Source organism: Trachypithecus francoisi, unplaced genomic scaffold, assembly GCF_009764315.1.
Source record: "Trachypithecus francoisi isolate TF-2019V2 unplaced genomic scaffold, Tfra_2.0 Lachesis_group1, whole genome shotgun sequence".
NCBI classification, from domain to species: domain Eukaryota; kingdom Metazoa; phylum Chordata; class Mammalia; order Primates; family Cercopithecidae; genus Trachypithecus; species Trachypithecus francoisi.
In genome coordinates this window covers 38,690,478-38,707,505 of record NW_022681454.1, presented here as the reverse complement: position 1 = coordinate 38,707,505, position 17,028 = coordinate 38,690,478, and the positions used below count along the sequence as shown (strand labels likewise).

At 42.0% G+C, this 17,028-nt stretch overlaps 1 protein-coding gene across 1 annotated transcript in view; it reads right to left on the bottom strand.

The window, feature by feature from the left end:
- Positions 1 to 408: 408 nt before the first annotated feature.
- The window catches only part of FAM114A1 (family with sequence similarity 114 member A1), a 68,526-nt gene continuing 51,906 nt past the window's right edge, over positions 409 to 17,028 (bottom strand). The window contains 5 exon segments of the mRNA XM_033213995.1: positions 409 to 2,682; positions 5,107 to 5,160; positions 10,307 to 10,379; positions 13,785 to 13,924; positions 14,991 to 15,152. Coding sequence (XP_033069886.1) covers positions 2,581 to 2,682; positions 5,107 to 5,160; positions 10,307 to 10,379; positions 13,785 to 13,924; positions 14,991 to 15,152 — 531 coding nt within the window. The 3' untranslated portion in view covers positions 409 to 2,580.

The window sequence follows — 17,028 nt, the reverse complement described above, 5'->3', positions numbered from 1 at the left end:
TCGTGCCTCAGCCTCCTGAGTAGATGGGACTACAGGCGCGAGCCACTATATCCGGCTTTTTTTTTTTTTTTTTTTGTATTTTTAGCAGAGACAGGGTCGGCCAGGCTGGTCTCGAGCTCCTGACCTCAGGTAATCCGCACACCTTAGCCTCCCAAAGTGCTGGGATTACAGGTGTGAGCCACTGTGCCCCACCACTTGTTTCTCTTTCACATTTCCAGTTAATGTCTAAACCCATCTGATGCAAAAAACAAAACGACAACAAAAAACCAGTGTGAAGAAATTGTAAAGCTAAATCATTTCTTCTGCTCTACACATAAAAAATCTAAAATTGATGAAGAGGTAACTGCAACATTTTCATCAGTTAATCATTCTCTAGACTTAATAACAAAAGCATTTCTGGCAATCAGAAAAGGGATAAAATCTTTAATTGATTTCTCAGGTAATTTTTTTCCAGATTGTACATAAAGTGTTCTTATGTTTTCCATTTGAATGTTTCAGGAGACATACAAATGAAATACAGTACATAGACAAATGAAATGCTAATAAGAAGTAGGATGGTATTAAAATATCCCTACTTTGCCTGTATGGAACAAAGGCAGTCTACTCCATCAGGGGAATCAAAGCATATGTGAACAAGAGGTTTCCCCCTTGCGAAACTATGAGCTTCATTTGCACTGGAGGGAGCTACTAGGCAAGGCTTCACATGACAGTGCCTGTAGGGATGTCCATGGGGCTGTGAAGCAGGTGTATTCTACAGAACATGCAGCTGCAATGAAGGTGTGGAGCTCGGGAGAAGCAGCCACTGACAGTGCACCTCCCGGCTGCATGGTCTTCTGTGCAGCCTCTCATGGATCAATATACCGGTTAGTTAAAACACACATCAGTATTTTCTGTCCTTCAGCAACGATGACGATATTTGCCACCAGCGAGTGTGATCTGTGAAGCGATTTTAAAATGCAGTCCTGGGATTCTACTGTATTGAAACACCTTTGATTTTCTATCTGAATACTTCCAAGCTTTGTAATTATGCCATCATGTGCTTGTGATCATAAGAAATTAATTTTAAAGTAAATACTCTTCAGTATCCCTGTTCATATATATTTTCACCTCATATATATAGTTCGGGATAAAATAGTGTAAAAAGTATAGGAAAATACAACAAATTAAAGGGTAGGACATTAAAAAAACCCCACGAATTTACCTTGTTCTTCAAAGTTTTTAGGGTTTAAAAATTTATTGGTATTTTAAGCCAGTGGTCCCCAACCTTTTTGGTACCAGGGACCAGTTTCATGGAAGACAATTTTTTCACGGACTGGGGGTAGCAGGATGGGGGTGGGGGATGGTTTCGGCATGAAACTGTTCAACCTCAGATCATCAGGCGTTAGATTCAGATTCATCAGGCATTAGATTCTCACAAGGAGCACACAACCTAGATCGCTTGCATGTGCAGTTCACAATAGGGTTCACACTCCTATGAGACTCTAATGTCGCTGCTGCTGATCTGACAGGAGGCGGAGCTCAGGTGGTAATGCAAGCTATGGGGAGCAGCTGTAAATACAGATGAAGCTGTGCTCACTCACCCACCACTCACCCCCTGCTGTGTGGCCTGGTTCCTAACAGACCATGGACTGGTACTGGTCTGTGGCCTGGGGGTGGGGACCCCTGTTTTAAGCAGTTTAAGAATTATTCTCTTTCAGAATATCTACTTCTACTGGGATAAGATCATGTTTCTTTACTGTGAGCACACAGTAGGTGCTCAATACACGCTTGTTGCAAGAATGAATGACTGGCTGGGTGCAGTGGCTCATGCCTGTAATCCTAGCACTTTGGGAGGCCGAGGTGGGGGACCATGAGGTCAGGAGATCGAGACCATCCTGGCCAACATAGTGAAACAAACAAAAAATTGGCTGGTTGTGGTGGTGCATGCCTGTAGTCCCAGCTACTCAGGAGGCTGAGGCAGGAGAATCACTTGAATCCAGGAGGAGGAGGCTGCAGTGAGCCGAGATTGTGCCAACGCACTCCAGCCTGGTGATAGAGCGAGACTCCATCTCAAAAAAAAAAAAAAAAAAGAATGACCATATGTTCCTTTTTTTACCATAATAGGTAAAATCCATAAGTAGTGTTATTTTTGCCTGCGACATTTATGTAACAAAACAAAGTTCAGTTTTACAATTGATTTAAAGTAATACTATAAGAACGGAACATTTAAAGGTTGAAATTTAAAGGATAAAAAAAAAAAGCCTAAGGTCTGCCCATGAATTTTAAATACAGCATGCTTAACCAGGAAAATGAACATGAATATCTGTAAATAAATTTCAGATGAAAGGAAATTTTCAATATAAGCCGTGTAAGTTTAAATTAACTTAAAGAAAACACAATTGTTTGTACAAATAATTATACACATTGAGAGAAATGATAACTCTCTCTAAATTTGCATTCTCAATATTGTCTGTGCAAAATTGCTTGTAGTGTCCTCAAATGGGTGTCTGTGGCCAGGTGCACAGAGAACATCCCCTTAAATGGTACATATTGAGGCAAGGCGGCCAGCTGTCTCCTTTAACTAGATGGAGTCTGGCCAGGTCACGGCTGTGCTTTCAAACAACTGGTCTGGATATGTGAGACCTGCAGAACAGGCAGCAGCAGCTGGAAGGCATCCTGTATGTACGTCGTGCTGTTGCAGCCCTGCGAGAGGAGAAAAATGAGATTGAAGGGTTATTTTCATAGTTCAACCTTGACAATTCTTCCAGTTGGATAATGTCCCCACTCTTCAACCCACTCCCCAATACTGGATTGTATTTATCTTGCAATGTTGGTGCTTAAAGCAAGTGTAAACACATGCTTTTGGATGGGGCATGTCCAGCTCTCAATTATCTATACTAACAGAGAGAATAATTTACTCGAGATGAGGCAAATCATTTTCATGGATTTTTTTTTTTGAGATGGAGTCTTGCTCTGTCACCAGGCTGGAGTGCAGGGCACGATCTTGGTTCACTGCAACTTCCGCCTCCCAGGTTCAAGCGATTTCCCTGCTTCAGCCTCCCGAGTAGCTAGGACTACAGGCGGGTGCCACCACGCCCAGCTAATTTGTTTGTATTTTAGTAGAGACAGGGTTTCACCATGTTGGCCAGGATGGCCTTGATCTCCTGAATTCGTGATCCGCCCGCCTCGGCCTCCCAAAGTCCTGGATTACAGGCGTGAGCCACTTCTATGGACTTTTAAGATCCATCAGTGTGTGTACATTTTTGGCCCATGGTATTTCCTGTCTTATCTATCCCTTTTTCCAGATCAACCCTACTGCCCTGAAATAACACAAAAACACAGTATGAAGGAGGTCAGTTTGTCCTACCCTACAGATCGATAAATAAGAATCATCAACATAAAGCTAACTGGAGATATTATTGGGCAGTTATTCACAGCAAATTTGAACACTGTTATCCTATGCATGGTACTTCCTGCTTGGTTGGCATTGCTGACATTATTATTCCTGTTTTGTGGTGCACTAACACACAGTATTGGATGGAGAGGCCTTTTAAAGGCTAGGGTAACTAAAACATGTGAAAACATCTATTGGGGAAACAGAAAATACATTTGACCTTATATTCCTCATACCTGACATGGTAAGTTAATTTTACGTCTTCTGGGTGGCCAAGGGAGAGATTTTTCTTGTACCACATTCTGCCTCTGACTGCCAAGGTTTTCTCTTAGCTGTGTCTGTCCCTCCAAGACCTGCCCCTACAGCTCCTATTCCTTCTGGCTGATGCCATCCTACTGTGCAACTGCATCCTAAACAATAATATTCAGTGCCATCACTTAGTTATTTCTGTACCTTTGTCGTTTTCCTTAACCGTAAGGTGCAAGTCCCCTAAGCAATGCTATAAATATGTAGGTAGCTGATATGGTTTGGCTGTGTCACCACCCAAATCTCATCTTGAATTTCCCACAATTTCCACATGTTGTGGGAGGGACCTGGTGGGAGGTAATTGAATCATGGGGGCAGGTCTTTCCCGTGCTATTCTTGTGATAGTGAGTCTCATGAGATCTGATGGTTTTATAAAGGGGAGTTTCTCTGCACAAGCTCTCTTCTTTTGTCTGCAGCCACGTGAGATGTGCCTTTCACCTACCACCATGACTACGAGGCCTCCCCAGCCACGTGGAATTGTGAATTCATTAAATTTCTTTCTTTTGTAAATTTCCCAGTCTCGGGTATGTCTTTGTCAGCCGTGTGAAAATGGACTAATACAGTAGCCCTCCTGAACTTTTGTAATTTCCAAATTCTGCAATGGACAGCCACCTCAGAGAGCAAAATCCTATGATGTATGCATCGCCCATGTTCAAACTTAGCTTGTTAACACCTTGTGCCTTCAGCTAGGTGCCCTGGGCTGTGACTTATAGTTTAGCCCCTAACAGAAGATTTTCCTCTACCAATCTTCTACCTTTCCTCTACAAGTAGAACACAGTGCCTGTGATTCAAGAATGAGAATTCTTCCTGGACCTCTTTTCTTCTCTCTTAGGCGACCGTTTCTGGCAAAGACACAGCAGTGTTGGTTGGGGCAGCTTTATGTCAACACAGCTGATGCTGCACAGTCCTAGTGAGCGGCAGCTCACAGAGTGAGAAGGCACAGAGGATGGTGCCCTTGTCATTGACAGGGCATAGGCTAAACATTCTCCTGGTCATTGTTGCCAGCTTGGAGATTAGACCCAGCTAAACCAAAGGTTATGCTAAATCGAAGGAAGTGCCCATTTTAATGAAAATCACCGATGAGCAATAACCCCTCATTGCAGCCAATAATCACAGTGTTAAATCTAGTGTCAAATCTGGCAGCAGAAATCTGCTTCTGCTGGAGCAAACAGTGACGGAAATAACATGCAAGCTTAGCGTTTCTTTTTATAATCAGGAATTCTTGAAAATTAGGTATTGTTGCTTCATCAGAGGGTTTACAGCTGGTTGAGCTACACAAATATACTCAAAACAGACTTGATGATGAGATTCAAAATTGCAATAACATTTGCTGTGGGGGAGAAAGACAAAAGATTAAAAAAAAAAAGAAGAAGCAGTTCTAACATTTACTTTGATTCAGAAGCACTTTCTCTCCAGAGACCACTTACCTCTAACAATACGCTACTGAGCATGGGGTTGAGGACCTCGGCCTTCTTGTTGCTCTGTGGAATCAGAAGTATGAAATTGACAGATTAGTGCTCATACTACAGGCTTGCCACGTAAAATGTAATACACTGACTTTGTTGAGGGATCTCCTACAGAGGAAGAGGAGGGGAAGCAGAATATTTCCTACAGACCAGGCTTCATACCTGCTGCTGCACCCTTTTAGTCTCATTTAGTTGCAACAGAAATCCTAGGAGGTAGGCAGGTATCATGATAGCCCCAATTTAAAGAGGAGAAAATAGGGATCAGAGAGGCTGAGTAACTTGTTTAAGGTCACATAGCTAGAAATTGAAACCGAGACCTTTTTCACGATGTAAATTCCATAGCAGGTCTGGGATAAGAGTGAAGCGAGGGAGGCTGAGTTGTGTAGGCAGAGGGTTGGATGCTGTCTTTACTTAAAATTTTGATATTTTGATGATCATAATATTTTGGCATTGTTATTTTAAAATATTTCATTAAAATATCTATCTAGATTCCTGAGGTTTTTTTCTGTTTCTTTTTTGGGCTTCCATTTTGCAGCTAAGTCCCTCACTCACCTAACCTAGTCTAAGCCCTGGTCTACTCTTTTTTTTTCTTTCTTTCTTCTTTTAAATGCAAACATAGGAACTTGGTTATAGGGCATCTTCTAGAAGAGCAGCAAAATTAAGACATTCTTAAATACAACTTGAAAACAGGTCTGCAGATCTACATTTGAAAAACGCAAATATATGTAAAGCACAGAGTGCAGTGCCTGGTATAAAGCAGGGGCTCAAAAAGTGAAAGGCAGGCCAGGTGAGGTGGCTCAAGCCTGCAATCCCAGCACTTTGAGAGGCCAAGGTGGGTGGATCACCTGAGGTCAGGAGTTTGAGACCAGCCTGGTCAACATAGTGAAATCTTGTCTCTACTAAAAAAAAAAAATTAGCTGAGCGTGGTGGTGGGTGCCTGTAATCCTAGCTACTTGGGAGGCTGAGGCAGGAGAATTGCTTGAACCCAGGAGGTGGAGGTTCCAGTGAGCCGAGATCACACCACTGCACTCCACCTTGGGTGACAGAGCGAGACTCCATCTAAAAAGAAAAAATGAAAGTGAGAGGCAGAGTTGATATCATTATCTTTGCTTATGCTATTGGTCTATCAATCAATAGTCTTCTCTATCTAAGAGTTCAATCTACTCTTAGACCATTTACCATTAAAGGGATTGGAGAGAGAGAGAGGGCAATGTTAATAAGTTAGCTTCTCTTACAGTACCTGGAAGAGTTCAGAGTAAACAAAAACACATAAATTAAATATATCTTCCCAGAGCAGCCCACTTTCATTGACGTTACTCTACTGACGGTGAAGTAATGTCTTCCTGGGGAAATCATAATGGAGTCTTCTTGGGAGAAACCTCTTTAAAAACCTAGTCATTTTCGTAAGTAACCAGAAAATCCATTATGGTATTTGCTTTCATGTTTATTTGATTATCAATAAACCTCTAAAATATAATCAAATGAGGGCAATAAGATGACAATGGTTTTCAGAATCAATGAGGTGTGCAAGCAATTTAAATAGAGTCTAGAGAGCAATATACACTCATTAACTTCAAGTTATGAATAATGACGGCTTTAGAGAACAGAAACACTGACTTGATGTAAATGATTCATCACAGCACAAGATTGGAGGTACTGTTGTGGTGAGATGGCCTTTCTAAATTCTATTTTAGATTCAGGTTTTTCTTCCCCATAATGATAAACTGTGTAGTCCCAATCTTGTTCACGCAAACACTTGTACATATGTGTGTATATATAAATATAGGTAAGTTCAAGTGCACAGCCATCTGCTACAGCCTTGCTACATAAACTATGGACCATGGATCAGGAACATTGTCATCACCTGACTGCTTACTAGAAATACAGAATCTCAGCCTCGTCCCAGACCTACTGAATAACAATCTTCATTTTAACAACATCTCCAGGTGATTCATGTGCACCTTAAGGTTTGAGAAGCACTGTGCTGGGATACAATATGTGAAAAGGAATGAAAAGCAATATCATGAATACTACCCACTGGTGTAGATAAATTAATGTTTAACACATATCATGCAAAATAGAATACACACAAACATGCACACGGACATTCACACTCTCAAGCCTAAACAAACACGGAGAACCAAAGAGTTGGTATCTGTTTGATGTATCTGGTGGATAACCAACTGGGAATTAGGAGATCTACTGAGATGCTTGGGAGAATCAATTCACCCCTCTGGGCCTCGGTTTCCTCACTTAGTAAACTGTGAAAAGGGGGACAAGAGGTACAATAGAGCCTTAGGAACTGGAGTCACCAAAGCTATTCCATCTTGATTAAGACCTCACACCTCTCTGCAAGCCTAGTGTTTATATCAAAGTCCATGGACATGAGGTAACTTGGACCACACCAAGGGTGCAAATGCATTTTATCCAGCCTTTCATATCAATGAGCTTCCACCTCCCTTGTCATTCTGCTTGTATACAAGGCTGAAAGCCTGAAATTAGACCAACATAACAGGAGAAGCAGGTCAGATTTCTTGACAGCAGAATGAATAGGCAGTGCGTAGCTCACCCCTTCTTCACAGAGTCACTGACAGAAGTGTGGGGGACAGGTGTCTTCTTGGGTGACAGCCAGGTCCATGGTCATCTCTCATTTCTTTTGAGAAATGCTCTTGGCCTGAGGAGGAGGAGGGGGCATGCCCCAGAAGCCAGGTGGGTCTGCACAATGAGACACTGATCCCAGTTGCTGCTGAGTGAAGCCACGGCGGACCTGTGACCCATGCTGATGAGCTATTCAAACCTTTTTACCCAGGAACCAGGATTTTGAATGGAAAGACACAGGGTTAGGAACTGCTGCTGTCACTGAGTCACATTCATAGCAGCACTTTAGAGAGAGTATGTGTAGGCCGGGCACAATGGCTCACACCTGTAATCCCAGCACTTTCGGAGGCCGAGGCAGGTGGAACACTTGAGGTCAGGAGTTTGAGACCAGCCTGGCCAACATGGTGAAACCCCGTCTCCACTAAAAATACAAAAATTTACTGAGAGTGGTGGTCCACGCCTGTAATCCCAGCTACTCAGGAGGTTGAGGCATGAGAATCGCTTGTACCTGGGAGGCAGAGGCTGCAGTGAGCTGAGATTGCGCCACTGCACTCCAGCCTGGATGACAGAGCGAGACACAGTTTCAAAAAACAAAAAAAGAGTGTGCATGAGCTCTGGTGCTGGGTCCCCACAGCGGTACATTTCCCCCACTGCCTTTCACAAAGCCTCCTTTCTGTCTAAAGTTTTTGGAACATGTTTCTGTTGCTTCCTGGTACGGTTTGAATTGGATCCCCTGCAAAAAGGCATATTGAAGTCCTAACCCCCAGCACCTCAGACTGTGACCTTATTTGGATACAGGGTTGTTGCTGGTGTGATAAGTTAGAATGAGGTCATACTGGTCATGCTCTAACCCAATAGGCCTGGTGTCCTTATAAGCAGAGGGAAATCTGGACACAGACACGCATGGAGGGAAGGTGATGTGGAGACACAGGGAGAAAGCAGCCATGTCAAGACACACACAGAGAGACTGGAGTTTTGCAACCACAAGTCAAGGAACACCTGGGGCTACCAGAAGCTGGAATAAGCAAGGAAGAATCCTAGAGGCGTTGGAGAGATCAAGACCTCAAAACCACCTTGCTTTCAGACGTCTAGCTTTCAGAACTATGAGAAAATAACCCAGTTGATGGTACTTTGTCATAGCAGCCCTAGGAAACTAATATACTTGAAACCAAAAAAAAAAACCTAATTAGAATAGGAAGTAAAACTGCTGTTTCTCATGGAGAACATCATTAGACTTTGCATTCACGGTTTTAAAGGGAAAAAACAGGAAGGTGAAAGGGAATATTTTCCACTTTTCACTGGGCTCACTAAGGTGAAGCTATACAACATGACTGATTGCCAAAGAAAACAACCAGAGGCCACACCACCAAGTGAATGCTGAGCCTTTCAGACTTGTTACCCTGAGAATAGAAACACTTGAGCCAATCAGTAACATTTTTTTTCTTTTTGGTAAAGTCAAGTGCTACAATGAAGCAAAGAAAACTCTTATCTTGGCTGGATATGGTGGCTCATGCCTGTAATCCCGCACTTTGGGAGACCCAGGCAGGTGGATCACTAGGTCAGGAGTTTAAGACCAGCCTGGCCAACATGGTGAAACCCCATCTCTACTAAAAATACAAAAATTAGCTGGGTGTGGTGGCGTGTGCCTGTAATCCCAGCTACTCAGGAGGCTGAGGCAGGAGAATCGCTTCAGCCCAGGAGGTGGAGGCTGCAGTGAGCCAAGATTGTGCCACTGCACTCCAGCCTGGGTGACAGGACGAGACTCAGTCTCAAAAAAAAAAAAAAAAAGAAAAAGAGAAAAAGAAAACTCTTATCTTGCATGGTTTATAAAGTAGGCTCTGAGGCCAACAGTGAATGAGAATATTCAAAATTAATCATTTTAACAGAGATTCTGAATTACATATATCACAGATATTAAGTAATAAAAGGAACCTTTCATCTGAAACTTTAAAAAAAAACAAACAGGCTGGGCATGGTGGCTCACGCCTATAATCCCAGCACTTTGCGGGGCCGAGGCAGGTGGATCACGAGGTCAGGGATCGAGACTATCCTGGCTAACACCGTGAAACCCCGTCTCTACTAAAATTACAAAAGAATTAGCTGGGCACCTGTAGTCCCAGCTACTTGGGAGGCTGAGGTAGGAGAATGGCGTGAGCACGGGAGGCGGAACTTGCAGCGAGGGGAGATCATGCCACTGCATTCCAGCCTAGGCAACAGTGAAACTCCGTCTCCAAACACACACACACACATACACACACGCACACACACACCAAAACAAACAAACAAACAAAGAAAATGAGGTTCATAGAGGTTTGAAAACTCACTCACCCAACATCTTGTATGTCTGAAATGGCAGATTCAAGGCTGGAACCCAGTCAGGAGAGTCCTAAACTGCCTGTCCTTAGAGAAGCTGCTCTTGGCCTGACTTTAGCTTACATCATGGCACAGCTTCAGTTTTATGGAGCTACTAAAGAAGGCGCTGCAACTCCACATTTCCTCACAGCCCCTCACAGACATACTTCCCTTAAAAAAGGTGAAAAAAAAATCAAGACTGTAATCTTACCCCAACAGTGGTTAAAGAATTGGTAAACTTCTTTGATAAGGAGGCCACTTCATTGCACATTGCAGTAGTTAATCTGAAAGAAGAAAAAAAATGAGGCTTGGATGTTTTCAATAAGGTAAAATAATTTAACTGTCATGACCATTTCTGATACTAATTCATTATGACATTTAAAAGAATGCCACACACGCTTCAAGATGTTCTACAGAAATGTGCAGTCAGACCGTTTTCCTTAATCATCTTCCATGATTCGCAATCACAGTTTAATCTAATCCTGGTTTTCTTTCCATGCTTAATTAAAGAATAATCATCCAACTCACTTGACCTCTTTTAGAATGAAAACCATGTGCAGGAAAATACCAGCCTTGAGCTCCACATGTGTAGAGGTACACACGCTTGCCAGATGGCTGGTTTCCAGCTTTTTGGTCATTTCAAAATAATCAGGAACATTCACTGAGGCACTATGTTAAACACTTTTGTGTGCCTGATCATATTTAATCCTCAGGGTGACCTTATGGCTTATATTATTATTTCCATTTTATATAGATGGAAAATCGGACATTTAAGAAATAGGTGGTTAGACACAGTGGCTCACGCCTGTAATCTCAGCACTTTGGGAGGCCGAGGTGGGTGGATCACCGGAGGTCAGGAGTTCAAGACCAGTCTGACCAACATGGTGAAACCCTGTCTGTACTAAAAATACAAAAAAATTATCTGGGCGTGGTGGCAGGTGCCTGTAATCTCAGCTACTCGGGAGGCTGAGGCAGGAGAATCACTTGAAGCCAGGAGGTGGAGGTTGCAGTGAGCCAAGATCGCGCCATTGCACTCCAGACTGGGCAACAAGAGCAAAACTCCTAGAAAGAAAAGAAAGAAAGAAAGAAACAAAGAAAGAAAGAAAGAAAGAAGGAAGGAAGGAAGGAAGGAAGGAAGGAAGGAAGGAGAGAAAGAAAGAAAGAAAGTTAGGTAACCTGCTTAGGACATGCAGGAGAGGAGGGATTCAAACTCAGGTGACTCTGTATACTTTGATTATGTTTTGATTATATGCTTCAGAACAAGATCCTATAGAATATGCTTTTAATACTGATACCAAAATTCTGAGTTTATGCTAGGCATTCCACTTCTAGAACTTTATCCCAAGAAAATAACGCAAGATACACACAAAGATTTAATGAAAACAACATTTATCTTAACACTATGGATGACGACAAAAATGGACAACAATCTAATTACCTAATAATGTAGGTAGGGTCTGATAGTTTTCTATCAGTTAGTGCATACAGCTCTCTTGAATAGTGATTAAAATGCTATGGGATGAACAATAACCTCAAGTTAAGAATCTTACATGTTCAAAGATCTAGTAAAGTCAGTAGAGGTAAGTTTTGCTTTGATAAAAGAGGCCTTATCTAATATATACAGATTTTTATGAGCTGTATCCATCCATCCATCCACCCACCCACTCATCTATCCAAAACTTGTCTGCAGAAAGGGTCAAGAGTAAAGCCAGGCGATATCCCAGAGCCATTCAGTCTATGTTCTTGGGCAGGTGGGTGGGGAGGCACTTATTGTACAGACAAGTCAGAGACTGGGTGCAGCTTGGTAAGGTCAGGACAATCAGGGTTGGGAATCAGAAAGGAGTGAAGAGTAAGGTCATTTTCCATACCTAGGGGCTTCTGAACTTTGGCCCTCTTCTTTCCAATTAGTACTGCAAAGATAAACCAGTACCTACAGATTGTCCTCAGCATTTTCAACTTCTCTGACTTTGTTCTTTCCTCTTCCATTAAATGTTTAGGCAAGTGCATATTCTTTCTAGGAATATTAAGGTGGGGATTATGTGGTTCTCATAATAACTTTGATTTTTAGATTCTTAGATGTGGAAATCTAGACTAGATGACAGATCTTTACAAGTGAGGAAAAATGCCGCCAGTACAAAGACACTAATGCTGACTTTTTGGAAGATCTTTCCACTATAAACTTACTCCCCAACCTACAATGCCAAAGCAGTAATAAGCAAAGACTAGTTAGCTAGCAAACTGAGTGTGCTGAGACCTGTGTGTGTCCATCCCTGAATATTTTCAGGGGCTCTATTTTGGCTCCTGTGTCTGTCTAATAACATGAGGGTACTTAGGCCTATGTTAATTTTCCATATCACAGTATACAGTCATGTGCATAAAAGGTAAAGGCTTATTTTTCAGCTCCATACCAACTATTTTCATGTATATTCACTAGGTTGCATATTCATATATGCTACGTATATATATTTGTATTTGACTTAATAAACTAATGACAGTAGCTATTACTTATTGAAGAACATGATACAGGACAACACATATGTGCACACATACCACCCAAAAGTGAACTGGTTAATATTAGCGACCGTCATCACCAGAGTTCAGAACATAGAGAGCTGGTATAAGTCCCCAGGATCAGTGGAGTGTATTTGCCTATTTTGTGACTCTAGTTAGAAGTTACATTAAAGTGTCCTTTCTCTATTCATATATGTATGTTGGAAATGTAATTACCCTCAAAAGGTTTTACTTCTAAGACTCTGATCTACTAAATAAGCAATTTCATGCCTCTGAATGATTTAGTGTGTTTTTCCTTTAATCTCTTCATAAATAATTCCTAGGATGGCTAGTTAAGTCTTCTTCTTCTTGCTAACATAATGCATTTGTTAAATAAATCCTTATTTCCAGCTGGGCTTGGTGGCTCATGCCTGTAATCCCAGCACTTTGGGAAGCTGCGGCGGGCAGATCATGAGGTCAAGAGATGGAGACCATCCTGGCCAACATAGTGAAAACCCATCTCTACTAAAAATACAAAAATGAGCTGGGTGTGGTGGTGTGCACCCGGAATCCCAGCTACTCGGGAGGCTGAGGCAGAAAAATCACTTGAACCTGGGAGGCTGAGGTTGCAGAGAGTTGAGATCACGGCACTGCACTCCAACCTGATGACAGAGCGAGACTCTGTCTCAAAAAAAAAAAAAAAAAAAAAAGAGAAATCCTTATTTCTTAAGATGACCATAGAACAATGGAATTGGTTGACTTGAAATTTGAATATTTGGTCAGGTATGGTTGCTCATGCCTGTAATCATAGAACTTTAGGAGGCTGAGCCAGGAGCATTGCTTGAGCTCAGGAGTTCGAGACCAGCCTGGGCAACACGGCCAGGCTTTGTCTCTGTAATTAATTAAAAAATTAGCTGGATGTGGTGGCACGCACCTGTGGTCCCAATTCCTGGGAAGGCTGAGGCGGGAGGGTGGCGTGAGCCCACGAGTTTGGGGCTGCAGTGAATCATGATCATGCCATTGCACTCCAGCCTGGGTGACAGAGCAAGATCCCATCTCAGCAAAACAAAAACCAAAAACAAACAGAAAGAAATCTGAACCTTTTAGTGGCTTAGAGGGTGTGGGTGTGTATGTGTGTATCTGAACGGTACCTATATATAGAACTGGGAAAATAAGAATTTAAAGTAACATTTATTTACTTTATTAGAACTTTTGCCTGGTCCTGAGCTGGTTTTTCCTCTTCTTGTCCATGAAGAATCAATTCTGCTACTTTATGAAGCTGCTCAATACAGCGTGCTGTTACCTCTGCCAGACTTTCAATGGACAACATGTATACTTCCTGAAATGAATAAACACAAGGAAGAAATTTTTTACTGAGCAGATGCTTTTTTTAAAAAAATGCTGTGACAGTAGAAGTGATATAATTCTTTCAAAAATACCAGAAATATAACATGAAATTGTTAACCTGAAGACTAGGAGCATATCTAAGACTTTAAGTGCAATGCTGCCAGAAAATAGAAGTACCATCAGGTCCCCAGGGATGCGGCAAGTCTGTTCACAGCTGCATCCCCAGGGCTTACAGCAATGCTGGGTGCAAAACAGGCAGGCGCTAAAGACGGTGTGTGGAAGGCTGGCTGAATGAACAGAGCTCAATGGATATTTTTCCTTACAGTGATCTAATCACTGCAACCTCCACCTCCCGGGTTTAAGTGATTCGGATAACTCACTCTCCCAAGTAGCTGAGAGTAGAGGCACACGCCACCATGCCCTGCTAATTATTATTATTATTTTGTATTTTTAGTATAGATGGGGTTTCACCATGTTGTCCAGGCTGGTCTTGAACTCCTGACCGCAGGTGATCCACCTGCCTTGGCCTCCCAAAGTGCTGGGATTACAGGCTCCAGTGACCGCGCCCAGCCAAAAAGTTACTTTCTTTAAAATTAAAACTCGACGTAAGATGAAGTTACTACAAACTCCTTTATTGAACATAGGCAGGATATAAATTATGCACACATAAATTTATTAAATTACAGAATAAAAGCTATGGCAATGAATTTTTTTAAAGGCTTCAATGACCTCATTAGTTATGGGGCATAAAGACATTTTATAGTAACACATTTGCATATAAGATGAAATTCTACTCTAAAGATAAATCAACTATGTTCCTAAAGATTTTTGTCCCTTTAAATTATAATTGTAAAGCTATGGAGAAAAGTGACAAAATCTGTGTTAAACCATGAATTATCTTGGCATAGAGAAATTTCAGTGTTTATTGCATTCCTACTTATATTTATATAATATGGAACAAGTGAAAAAGAAATGGCCTCTCCTCAATTAAAATTAAGCTGCTAATAAAATGAACACACTCTTATTACCTTGTAGGTGGAACCCTAGAATAAATTTACCTCTATGGTCTTAGTTCTCTTTTCCTCCTTTTTGTCTTCTTGAGGGTCTTGAGGTTTCTCTTCCTTTTCTTCCTTCTTTGTTTCCTCCTCGGACTCTTTTGCCACATCTACTGACACCACGGTCTGATCCTCTTCCACCCAGTCATGAGCCTTCTTCATGGCCTGCAACGGTCCCCAACCAAACAATCCTTTTATGGTGCAAATATGAAATCTAAGTCATTCCAACCCCAAGACAAGAATCAAGTGTCTCTAAGCCTTCAGGAATAGATCTCCCTACGTTTGGAGGATGACGGGGCAATTTCTCAACCCCCTAAAAAGATAACCTTGTTGTTGCTTTCTGGCAAATATAAAGTAGAAAAAAGGGACAGAACAGAAAGTATGGAAAGAACAATGCAGGCCTGAGGACTCTTTAAAAAGCATTTAAAAATGATATTCAGATAAGAATAAAAATGGCAGTCACATTGAAAAATCTATAGTATGTTTTTCACTTTTCATGACCATCTATAAAAGAATAATAGTACTTTACAAAATATATGTTAGAAAGGCTCTGCGTTTCTTGATTCATGACAGGTCTTCCACCCTCAAGGGGGAGAAGAGAAGGGCTGCTGGAAAGGTCTGGTGCTACTCTGTGTCTAATTTCACACGAGTGCAGTTTATGCACTCTGTGCCCTACAAAATCATGGTTCAATTAAACAATCAGAAACCTCCTCCCCTACCTGTTATTCCCTGAATTTAGAATGAAAGGGCAGACTCACTCCAATTTTATCATTATAGTTTAAGCTGTTTGCTTAAGTAAAAGTTGTTTTGGGGCTTAGACTAAACTTACTTCCCACCTTAAATCTTACACACCAAAGTTAAAAATATCAGAGTGTTGAATGGTAAGTTAACAGCAAGAAGATCTGGGGAGACAAAACCCAACAAAACTGTCCTTAGTGTGTCCCCTATTAGAGACAAAGACTTAAACCTAAGCAAATAAGCCAGTGGAATCTCAGAGCCACCACATGCCCCCTCTGAGCAGTGGCAGGTGCTGCACGGAGATGAATGAGGCAATTTCCCACTATGTTCAAGTCGCTGACCTGCCGGAATCAGTGACCACATCAGAGATAAAGAAATTACTCATCTCACCTCCTCATTCTGCCCTTTTCCTCACCCACCCGGATAAGTGAGTACCTATGTAAACCACTGCTTGCTAAAAAGAAGAAAGAAAGAGAGAGAGAGAGAATGGAAAAACATCACGCAGTTTTAAGTAATTAATGATCATGGCCTCTAAAGAAACTTCACAGCAAGACCTTGTACTAACTTGCAAAACACACCGTGGTATTATTAGAGGAACCCAGATTGTTAAAGCTGGAATGGTCTTAGACATGACGAAGTCCCTGTTCTCCAGGTGGAGGAACTATGGGGTTCACCTGGCTGATTTGCCTCTCTCTACTGAATTCTGGCATGTTTCTTTACAGGGGTCGGGGGTGAAATTTGAAAAAGCCTCTTGGTGATTCTGCACCCTTTCCCCCTCCCCTAATCTGCTGATAACTACTGCTCTGGCATAACATTCTATTTTGCCATGAAAAGGTAAGTGACTTCTTCAAGGTCACAAGGTAGTTACTAGTAAAATTACAACTAAAATGCAGATCTCATGACACAGTCTAGCATGTTCTCCATCACCACATTCCATTATGTTGCCTCCTCAAATCTTTTCATTTTTCCTTTTTTTTTTTTTTTGAGATGGAGTCTCACTCTGTCGCCCGGGCTGGAGTGCAGTGGCCGGATCTCAGCTCACTGCAAGCTCCGCCTCCCGGGTCTACGCCATTCTCCTGCCTCAGCCTCCCGAGTAGCTGGGACTACAGGTGCCCGCCACCTCGCCCGGCTAGTTTTTTGTATTTTTTAGTAGAGACAGGGTTTCACCATGTTAGCCAGGATGGTTTTGATCTCCTGACCTCGTGATCGCTCGTCTCGGCCTTCCAAAGTGCTGGGATTACAGGCCGTTTTCCCCTTTTCTTAAATTTGAGATGGAGTCTCACTCTGTCACCTAGGCTGGAGT